Source organism: Leptonychotes weddellii, chromosome 11 (genome assembly GCF_054177405.1).
Source record: "Leptonychotes weddellii isolate Sample4059 chromosome 11, ASM5417740v2, whole genome shotgun sequence".
In the NCBI taxonomy this organism is placed as follows: domain Eukaryota; kingdom Metazoa; phylum Chordata; class Mammalia; order Carnivora; family Phocidae; genus Leptonychotes; species Leptonychotes weddellii.
The window spans coordinates 15,689,430-15,701,050 of NC_138379.1; the positions used below are offsets into that span (position 1 = coordinate 15,689,430).

An 11,621-nucleotide genomic window follows, 5' to 3' on the forward strand; every position below is an offset into this window, starting at 1 on the left:
GCCATACTGAAAGATTCAGCTGGTTTCAACTACATTCGTTTCTCCCTACTCTGGAAGGGGTTGAACTTATTCTTATGAATATTCCTCAAGTTTTCATTGATATATAAATGTGCACATTTTGGCATGTAAGCATCTACTAGACTCACCTTTATAATTGGCTCCTTGGGCTCATGGAGATTGTCTTTAGCCATGGCTCTGGGGTACATGGGAGGCTATAGGGTAAGGGATATTCATAGTCTTCAAGCAAGACAGGACCAGTCTCCTTAGGTAGGTAGGAGGGGTTGTTCCTACTGGTGAGAGAAGCCTGGTGGAGTTATGGGGTTCAGGGTCTTCAGACAGAACTGGGTTCTCCTAAATATCACCATTCTAAATTTTGACACCAGAGTGCTCATGGTCTCAAATGGTCTCTTTCCGAATCATTGTCCTAAGCGCCAGGTGTGGTTTTTACCTCTGGTTGGCTGAAGTACAGTGTGGATGAAGCATCGGTTTGAGCTCAGAGGATCCGTGACTTGGTGATTTGGAACATGAGACATGCTATCGAGATCAGCCTGTCTTTCCCGGCGCCTGGACTCCCCCATTGGAGCTGTCATCCCAGCACTGTGATGGACAGTTTACCTGTCTGCCTTTCTCATCAGATGTGGAACCATGCACCTGTCTTGTTTTTGTTATTTCCCCAGCGCCCAGCAAGGTGCCTGGAATACAGAAGTCCTTGGTACTTATTTACTGAATAAATGTGCCAATGAAGGAATAAATGAGTGAATGAATGGTTGTCTTCCAGGTTACTACCCTTAGTATTCGGAGTAGTTACCCTGAATATGTTCCTTCATCCATCCATCCACCCACTGCATACTTACTAAGCAGCTACTGTGTGCAAGACACCTTGTCCTTAACTTCCTTGTAATGGCTTGTTTTTAGTGAATAATCAATCTGCTTATTGTGCACAGAGTAGTCCAAGTCCTGTCCATGGTGGGGAGAATGTAATCTCTTCTTGACTTTAAAGCAGTGATACTGGAGCCAGGCAGAACTGAGACTGAATCCTGCCTCTGACATTTGATATTTTGGAAACCTTGAGCCATTTACCTTTTTGAGTAAGAGTTTCTCCTTCCGTAAAGTGGTTTTAAGAGTATCTAACTTGCAGGATGGTCCTGAGTCAGCCTCAGTGAATGTTGTTGAACGATGAGATGCAATGGGTGAATGAATGAATGAATGAATGAGGGGTTATCGCCCCACTCAGGCTAGGTGGCCGGGCACAGCCTGACTCCTCTCCCATAGCCAGAGCCCACCTGCTGCCTGAAAATTCAGGATAGGTATGAGAAAGCCTAAGCTTCAAGCTTTGCTTAACCAAGCAAAAATGGCACAAACTGGGTGACAAAGCAGAGAGCTAGCGAAATCCTCCCCCAAAGTGGACCCTGAGCCAGCAGCAGGGGCCCTGGGGCAGGTGACCCAAGAGACAGATGAATTGCTCCCTTGACTGCTGCATGTCCGACCGCCCCAGCCCCTCCCCTCCCTCCAGGGATGTGGGCAATGCGACGTTGGCATGGTGACCAGTCTGCCTGTCTCCCCCCTCCTCTGCATCCTGATGACAAAGAGGCCCTGAGGAGTAGAATGGGGCCCTGCGGGCTCCACGGGCTCAAGAATGGTCGGGAGAGTGGGGTCCAGAAACTGAGGGGGCCTGGCTGCAAAACTCCTGCGGTGGGGAACAATGGAGCCGTTGCCCTGGCAACCAGGGGAGGCCTCTCCCTGGGGCTCAAAGCTGAGTCTGGGAAGAGGTGTCCTAAGAGAGGCAGGTTGGGAACAGAGGAGGGGAGTGCCTGTGCTCAGAGCCGCCTGTCCCCCAAGGAAGGGGCAGGGACCCCCTTTCCAGAGAAGATGATCAGAGTCTCTGTGGACCATTCTCCAGGGCCTCTGAGGGAGATCGGGTGAGAGCCTGTCTCCAGCTTCCGGAGTGGGGCTCTGCTGAGTGGGTGGGGGATGCTTCCCTGCAGTGTCCGATGGGGACTTGGCCCTGAGGCCCACTCCTCCTCGCGGGCCTCCTGAGGGCTGCTTTCAGGGCCCAGGGTCAGCGGGGCAAGGGGTCCCCCAGCCTTGGGTCTGTCCTGCAAACTCTGGGGTGTGGGAGCAAGCTGTGGGTACAGGTGAGGTGGGAGGGGTAGGGCCACGTTCTCGAGCCTGACGGCAGACCCTTGCCATGAGGGGTCCCAGGGTTTTGCAAAGGTGATAGCTTCTGGAGCAAGACGGTCCTGGCTTCAGCTCTGCTCCATCACTTGCCAGCCGCATGACACTGGGGAGATGGTTTTGTCTGTGGCTAGGTTTCCCCAGATGTAAAACAGGAAGGACACCGGCCCTGGCATGTTGGTATTGAATGGAGGGGACGGCCCCTGTGACGCACAGGGAGGGCGCAGAGTGGCCCATGGTGGGTTAGCTTCCCTTCCCTCCCTCAGCTGCATGTCTCTCCCGCAGGCAGGCACCTGGATCCCTGGAGGGATCGCCTCAGCTCTCCCCAAACTACGGAGATCCCCCATGAACACAAACACATTCTCCCTGAAAGGCTCCCCTGCTCCTATTAGCTTCCCGAGGAGCACAGTGTGTGAGGGTCCTGGGCAGGACATAACCCTGTCGTGGTGACCAGAGTTGTCTTTGAGAATGGCCAGTTACAGGTGTCCCTTGCCTTCCTGAATTTTCTCCTTTTCCCCTTTGGACGTGGGTTGCTTTTGCCATAAAGAAAACGTTAAGGGGAGATGAAACACACCTTATCAAACGCCTGAACACTCCGAGGCGCGGGAGGTGGCCACGCTGGGCCCTAGGTGTGCCCTGGGCCTAAGGCCCATTGCGCTTGCCTGAAGAGAAGCCGGTGGCTGAGGGGGATCCCGCCTCAGCAGGTGGCCACCTGAACAAGAGGACCCAGAGCGGAGGCTTGGCCCTGCACTGCCAGGCGCTGTCCCCCTCTGCAGTCAGCACCCCACACGACCCGGGAGCCTGCGTGGGTGTTGAGGGATGAAGTCGGGAGTCACGATGCCAGCCAGATGCCTTGTCCTTGCAGAACAAATGGGTCCCTCTTGTGGCCACGAGGCCTCATGGCAGCTGTTCGCCATCCCTGTGCCCTCCGCTGTGGCTCAGACAGGTGCCTGAAGGGAGGGCCACAAAGGACTCCGGACCTGGTCTGGCCTGCCTCTGGTGTACCCAAAGTCAAGATCATACCTGGCCTGGCTCCCCGAGTCGAACTGGACCACAAGGCTCTTCCTTGCTTCTTCCCAAGCGAAAACCTTGTGGAGACTGAGATGCAGCCCTTCTGAGAGGGCTCACCACACTCAGACCCTGATGGATGGGGTGGTGGGGGAGGCGGCTGAGCGGACAAGCTGGGTGCGGGGATCTCGCCCACAAAGGCGGTCTCAGATCAGAGAGCGGACAAGAGTTCCCATACTAATTCTGGGGAGTCTGTTACGTCAAAGTCCTGGGCTGGGCTCGTTGTGGGGTGTGTGGGCAGAAATGTAGAAACTTCGGAAAAGCACACTTGTGGCTTCCTGGTACCCTCACCCTAGTTGGTGTGTTCATTCCAGACAGAAGTCACCTGGGACACGTGGAGCAGCCTCAGGGGGGTCTGTGAACCCCTCAAATTTTATGCAAAACACGGGCTCAGGAGCAGCTTCCTAGAGAGGGTCCAGAGCTTTCACCAGCTTCTCAAAGGATTTAGAAGAACCAGAACCACAGTGAAAGTAGATGAGACCAGAACTTTCTCATCCAGTGCTGTATGGGCTCCTTCAAAATGGTCACCCTGGCAGGAGGTAGATGTACTCAAATGATACCGTCTGCTTCCATCTGGGGTTCCTTCCGGGTGTCCTCAGGGGTAGCTTTCCAACCATGGAGGGATGTCAGGCTCATTTCTCCCTGACCACATCTGGCTTCTGTCCCCAGAATGATCCAGCTTCATCACCCACCTTAGTCACCAGCTTTGGATCCAAGTGACTGTCAGCCATTTCCAAAAATGCCATCCACCTTAACAAGGCAAAGATTTGTCACCCTCAAGAGCATTCAAGTGAACATGACAGCATTGCCGCAGGAGCTCCTGAAACTTCCTTTAGAACTCCAAGTGGGAAAAGAGTATATAAAGGTATATAGTCTTTTGTGTTGACTACTTTAAAGGGTCTGCTAGATCAGTAAGAACTCACTGATGTGACTCGGTAATGATGAACTGTAAGCATAACAGATAAACTAGCAAGACCCAGAAGGTGAGATAAAGGGTCAAGGAATGTGTAGAGGCAGTCAGGGAATGCAAGAGTTGTGGTGGCCAAGAATGTGCCATCATTCTTAGGGCATTCAAGAGATTTCTCGATGTCCGCTCTGGACCCTCGGTGAATACGCCAGGAGCTCTCAGTGGATAAAGGAGAGAGACCCTGCTTGCGTCACGTGTGCTAATACCCATCATCCAGGGATACAAAGGCCCTTTACTAGAGATTTCAGTACATTTTCCCTTGTGTAGATACCTGGAAGGACCCTCACCCTAGTTGGTGTGTTCATTCCAGACAGAAGTCACCTGGGACACATGGAGCAGCCTCAGGGGGGTCTGTGAACCCCTCAAATTTTATGCAAAACACGGGCTCAGGAGCATCTTCCTAGAGAGGGTCACATCAGTGAGTTCTTCCTAGAGCCGGCACTGCTCATGAAAGAAATTTACTCCTCATGCAATAAATATTCCTGAGCACCTACCATCGACCATGTTCAAAGTGCTATGGCAAGTAAAATCTCCTAAGAATCGGGGTGCCTGGGTGGCTCAGTTGGTTAAGCGACTGCCTTTGGCTCAGGTCATGATCCTGGAGTCCTGGGATCGAGTCCCGCATCGGGCTCCCGGCTCAGTGAGGAGCCTGCTTCTCCCTTTCCCTCTGCCTGCTGCTCCCCCTACTTGTGCTCTCTCTTTCTCTCTCTATCAAATAAATAAAATCTTTAAAAATAAAAGTCAAATGGGAAACAAAGAACCATTTTTATAGGTGGACTTGAGCCCCAGTAACCACTGCTGCAGTAAAGTGGGCTGAGCCATGGGGAAGCATCCCCCCCCTTTTTTTTGGCTAACTATTTTGAAATAGCTTTAGATTGGGCGCCTGGGTGGCTCAGTTGGTTGAGCGACTGCCTTCGGCTCAGGTCATGATCCTGGAGTCCCGGGATTGAGTCCTGCATCGGGCTCACTGCTCGGCAGGGAGTCTGCTTCTCCCTCTGACCCTCCTCCCTCTCATGCTCTCTGTCTCTCATTCTCTCTCTCGCAAATAAATAAATAAAATCTTAAAAAAAAAAAATCTCCTAAGAATCCTGAAGTCTAGTAGAGGAGGTAAGTATAAATACACAAAAGGGAGAATGTAATCAAAGTGTCACAGAAGAGATCAGACAGGGGGCTGGGGAAGGCAAAACCTGGAAGGCGGCTGTGGTTGATGACCTTAATGGTTTGGGGTCCTCATTCCTCTCTGTGTCCATGCCCATTGCCGCGGGACTTGGCAGCACTCCCTCACTGAATGCAAGTTGTACTTCCTGTCTCAGGACAATGGCTATTAGCACAGGCAACACAAGCAGCGTATTTAAAAGCGCTCATGTGATTGGGCTTGTTCTCTAGGGCTTCTGTCATTGCCCCAGGAAGAATATTCTGCGCTGGCTCCCTGGTCCCAGAAGAGCCTCTGGAAGTAGGCAAGGCAAGCAGAACCCATGTTCCAAGAACAGGGAAGGAGGTGAGGAGTCTCAGAGTGCCCCGATCCAGTTCATGGGTCAGTCGGTGGTCACCTGGCTTTGATGACATTCCCTAACACAAGGAATTGAACCTGTAATTGCATTCCATTTTAATGCATAAATGGAAATGTCAGTAGGTAGATTGGTTAGAGGCTACCATACGGGCCAGGGGCAGCTCTGTGAACTCCCTTCACGTCCCTTCCGCCTCTTCATCCTCCATAGCCAGCGGCGGGGAGCTCCCTGGATTGTGACCATCTCTGCACCCGGAATGCCATGTGGTCTGCCCCTTAGTTACCAAGTTTGGTCCTCAGCGGCTCAGCCTGGTGTCCAGCTGCCACCTGCAGGATTTGGAGAGTAAGGGCAGGAGTTGGCCTGGTCCCTTATCCCTGGGGCCCCTGGTCCTCACTAGCTTTACCCAGAGACACCTGACTACAGAGAGAATGGCTGCTGAGAATGACTCTGGACACATTCTCAAAACTCTTGGGAGATGTCTTAGTGGAGAAGCCCCAGGATCTCATCTGCCATTTTTATGAAGGCAATCTGTGGTAAGGGTCGGTCTGATTTGGCCTTACTTTCAAAAGGGGTCTGGGCTTGTTTCCAAATGATAAGAGGTAGCTCCCCAAAGGAGCTGGACATTTTCAGAATAGCTGGGCTTTCTGTAATAGGCCCCTGCAGAGATTTTGGGGATGAAGGGCATGGCCCAACTCTGGAGGAAGTAAACTCTAGACAAAATGGGAGTGTGCTCTGAAGCCAATGGGTCTGAATGTCTTTTTTTTCCATTTGAGCCCTTATGAAGAATATAATTCATGTTTATCAGTAACAATATTTTTCACACAAGGGCTCATGTTCCCCAGTGGGAGGTTCCAGATTTCTTGGGGGAAAAGGTTATATGTGGTATAGAATTGGTCTTTCCAAACTTCCAGTCATGAATGCACATGGAGCACATACACTGGAATCCCCTACCCTTAACTTCATCACACACAATGGCCATATATAGTATTTTAAATACTGAGCTAATGCAAAGTCAAGAAAGATAAATCACCAGATGCAACACTGCAACAACCCACAAGGCCTCAAAAAATCGCTATAGGCTGAGGAACTGTGGTCCTAGGCTCCACATAGGGTCGGGAATTAGGACTCCTGGACAACTGAGATTTGCAACTGGGCTGTGTAAGGACAGGAGCTAGGGATGGGACTCTGTCCACTAGGTAAAATATGAGAACTCTCAGCCTCCTACTTGTGGGAAGGTGGGGCCCTAATTCCTTCTCCATACAGTGTGGAAACCCCGCAGAAACTGACATGAAAATGTGTTTGACTTTGTAGAGATCCCAGGAGAGACCACCTCAAAAACTTCCTTTAGAGGGAGGTGTCCTCAACCCCAGGTGCTTGTGGGATTACCTCAGATGTTAACTCCTGCTAAGGAGAAAAAATATAAAATATATGAGGAAGTCCGTCACCACTCATTAACTAATTAACAACAGTTTTCTCTGGATACCTTTTGTGTGTCAGGGGTTAGAGATACATCAGGGTATAAAACAGTTAAAAACTTACTACACTGGGCGCCTGGGTGGCTCAGTTGGTTAGGAGACTGCCTTCGGCTCAGGTCATGATCCTGGAGTCCCGGGATCGAGTCCCACATCGGGCTCCCTGCTCGGCGGGGAGTCTGCTTCTCCCTCTGACCCTTCCCCCTCTTGCACTCTCTCTCTCACTCTCTCTCTCTAATAAATAAATTAAAAAAAAAAACTTACTACACTGTTATGTTAACTCACTTGAACTTAAATTAAAAAAAAAACAACTTTGCAGTTAGAGCTAACTTTTAGGTTGGGAGTGACAGACAAATATGCATAGTAGACTCAGTGATTCAAGTTATGGAGAGAAGTAAAGCAGGAAAGGGGATTAGGACATAGTGGAGGCAGATGGCATAATTTAAAATATCATGATCAGGGAAGGCCCACAGGTGGTGAGGTGAGTCAAGTGGGTTTCTGAGGGAAGAGCAAATGCAGATGCCCTGAGGCAGGAGCATGCTGGAAGTCTCAAAATGTAGTCAGGAGGCCGGTGTGGCTGAAGAGGAGTAAGAGGGAAAATAATAGATGAAGCCAGAGAGGTGAGCGAGATTGGCTTTTTTGGTAAGGCTTTATGGCATTGCAACTCACTGGTTTTAAGCAGAGAAATGACACAATCTGACTTATGTTTTAACAAGAGTTAGGATCACTCTAGGGTTTTTTGACCCAATTAACTGGAAGCAGGGAACTGAAGATGGGAAGACCAAAGTTAGACAAGAATCTTTGGGAAGGATAAGGAATTCAGTTTTGGACCATGTGAAGATATGGGGTAGACAGATAATGAATTTGGGGCTAAAAGAGGCTATCTATGCAGGAGGTATGAATTTGGAGGTCACAAGCATGGAGATAGGAGCAGAACCCACATAACCAGATGAGATCACTAAGGATGTGAGAGAATACAGAGAAGAGCAGAGATTTAAAGACAGAGAACCAGGGAATTCTAGCATTATGGGGTCAACAGTCCACATGCCCAACAAGTAGAACTCATTCCTGATGAACAAGAAATAATAGATTTGGAAAAGTAAGAATGCTGAAAATGTTCAAGTTGTTAAAAGAAAGACTAGCACCCAGAAAACAAGGAGAGATCATGAAACATGAGCAGGCAGATATGATGAACAAGAACGACACAGAAATCCTACGAATGAAAAATATACTGCAACAAAAATCTCAATGGATAAGCAGTAGACTAGGCACAGCTGAAGACTTAGTGAATTGGAAGACAAAATGGAAGAAATCCACCAAAGTGAAAAACAGATAAAAAATTTCTTCAGGCGGCATTTCTATTAAATGCTCTCACGGGGCACGCTCCTTACCTTCCAGGCTAGGAATCACTGTTGGAAGCAGTCAAACTTTTGAATTGGTCCAGAAATGGAACAAAACCCTTAACACGAAGGAAAAAGTAATTTATTTCTAGAATTGGGAAGATGTGGCAGCAGGACTGAAGACCTCTGTAACAAGAGGTAACATTCGCTGGCTGTGTGGTGTGCGCCCGTCCCTGCAGGACTCTCACCAAGGCTCTCCATGAAGCTTACCTAGATGAACCTCAGGATCAGTGCTCACCTGAGGGGATGTGACTTTGTGACTTAGATGATTCTTCCTTTCTGTGAAGGTCAATTATATACCCAACTCTCAACACTTGCTGATCGTGCATCTTTCCCGGTCAAATGTATCATGCTAATAAGTTCATCAGCCATAAAGTCTAGTGATGGATTGTTTCTCTCCTCACCTTGCCATTGTGGAAAGAAAGAAAGATGAAGATGACCCAGGACTTGAGAGGATCAGATCCAGAGTTATCGTTGGCTTCTGAACTGTCCACGTTAGCCTGGTTTTAAAGAAAAAACACACTCCAGACCTATTTTGCTCATAAACAACTTTTATTTTTGTTCTCAGTATGTGCCCTTGAAGATTCCAAAATGTCTGGAGTTTCTGATTCTCCTGGGACCAGAGGTAAAAGCATTGCACGGAAACACTCAACCTTGGCGCATCGCTCTCTCCCGAGGAGCTACGTTTGAAGGCCTCAGAGAGAAGGAGCTGACGCTCACACCTTATTCCAAGATGGGTAACACAGTGAACAAAGAATTAGTAAAACATAGACTCAGTCTGTAGAGGGCTTCAAATATACATATTCTATATATATAAACCTGTTATATAGGATTTCAACTTATTGGTTTCCTTGTGATTTGTAATTAAAGTACAAATGATATAGAGGTTGTACACTGCTGATTTCCCCTTCTCGGTGCCCCCCTCCCTCCCCAACATAAATAACATTACAAAGGTCAGGTGATCCTAAGAGTTTTTGTTGTTGTAAATATTTTGTTTTAAAAAATCATTTCCCCTTGCTCCCCTGCAAACTACCTCTGAGGGTTTGTGACATAGCAGCATGGACCGGACGCGACGGGGGATGGCATATGGATCTAATGGCGAGAGCGCACGACGTTGCTCCTCACTGGCACCGGATGGGCTTCTGCATTTCCACTGACAACAGAGGCTGTGACTGGAAGCAGAGAATGTGCAACGCGGTTTCATCCTCCGCCAACGAGGAGGAGGAGGCCGGCTGGACCACTGAGAAAAGCCCTAAAGGCATCGAGGTTTTGGAGACAGAGCACAGCTCCAGAAACGTCTTGGCTCAGTATTTACACGGTATCTTTCCACTGCATTTTCCTTTTGAGACATTTGTGTTTCTGAGGTTGGCTTGGGGAAAGAGGAGACTTAAAAACAAAGACAAACCAATTCCCACATACGTAAAAGTCCTGCTGTAAGTCTTACTCAGTTATTTTCACACACATCATTAAAAGTAGATACTGACAATGGTTGGTTTCTTTTCTTATTCTTTTTTTTTTTTAAGAGCATGAGAAGAGCAAGAAATGAGAGAGAGAGGAGAGAGAGAGAGAGAGAGGAGGGTGCACTAAGGAGAGCGCCGTCCCTTCTTTAGCATTAAGTGACACTGGATGGTCTGGATTCGGTTCTTGGCCGGAACGAACTCAGGCTGCAGCTTCAGCGTCGATTCATACCACACCAGTGCTTTCTCAAACTCCTCCTATGAGGGGCAAAGGGACAGATGTGAGAGGGATACCACCACCTGGCTAAGTATGTACCGTGACTTCTTTTTCGAGAAGCACCTCTGTGCTAGGAGCAATCCTGCAGTGTTTTCTCAATGGATCTACATCTCTGAGGAAAACTCTGAGGTCTGGAAGGGAACACCACCCCCAAGGTACAATATCACAAAGAAAAGGAAGGCAGAGCCCAAGAGCCAGAGGGGAAGGGGAGATGGACTTTACAAAGGTCTGACCCAACAGTGGGAGTAATCCTGGAGGTAACAGTGAGGACCAACATTGCTGAGTACTCAGGCACTGTGCCGGGTGCTTTATGAAAACCCTCCATTTAATCCTCACAGAAACCTCTAGAACTGGGCCTGGCAAATGCTCCTTAGGCATCTCCCTGAATTTTCTACTATAGCTAGAAAGATGGAAGTTAAGTATCTCAAAGTCAGGTGCTGTAAATTTTGAAACAGTTTTTTGTTCTCCGTAGCATTTAAAAATATGAACATCGTTTGGAAATGACTGCTGTCATATTGAAGGTGTTAATCTTTTACTTAGACCAATAGGCTCAAAGAGGAGTCCAAACCAAAGGGTTAAATGACTCCTTCTAGGCAAATGAGAGGCAGAATTCCTCATTCATAGTAGCAAATTTCACATTTACTGGGGACAAAAACAGATTCTTCGATTTTAAGAAGCAGAGAAGGAAATTTGCACATTCAGCAATACCTACCTGGCCAAATTATACTCGCTGCCTTTCAGGTCAAGGATGACACATAAAACTTACAGCTTCAAGCTGCTCATTCTATTAACCTTTATTGAGAGGACCTTGGGAAGCGCCCCATGTGGGACACCAAGCTTTCAATGAAAATGCATGGCACAATTCTCATGTTAGATTCAGCTATGACAGCTTCCAGGGGACCCGTGGGATTTTTTTCTTTTTAATTTTTTTTTAATTCTTATGTTAATCCCCATACATTACATCATTAGTTTTAGATGAAGTGTTCCATGATTCATTGTTTGTGCATAACACCCAGTGCTCCATGCAGAATGTGCCCTCCTCAATACCCACCACCAGTCTAACCCATCCTCCCACGCCCCTCCCCTCTAGAACCCTGTTTGTTTTTCAGAGTCCATCGTCTCTCATGGTTCGTCTACCCCTCCGATTTCCCCCGCTTTATTCTTCCCCTCCTGCTACCTTTTTCTTCTTTTTTTTTTCTTAACATATATTGCATTATTTGTTTCAGAGGTACAGATCTGAGATTCAACAGTCTTGCACAATTCACAGCACTTACCAGAGCACGTACCCTCCCCAGTG

The 11,621-nt window shown here is 48.3% G+C and overlaps 1 protein-coding gene across 2 annotated transcripts in view; it reads right to left on the reverse strand.

The window, feature by feature from the left end:
* Positions 1 to 9,121: 9,121 nt before the first annotated feature.
* The window catches only part of TTC17 (tetratricopeptide repeat domain 17), a 118,324-nt gene continuing 115,824 nt past the window's right edge, over positions 9,122 to 11,621 (reverse strand). For both annotated transcript variants that reach the window (XM_006728795.3, XM_006728794.3), the window contains one exon: positions 9,122 to 10,305. In XM_006728795.3, coding sequence (XP_006728858.1) covers positions 10,174 to 10,305 — 132 coding nt within the window. In that variant the 3' untranslated portion in view covers positions 9,122 to 10,173. The remainder of the gene's footprint in view (positions 10,306 to 11,621) is intronic.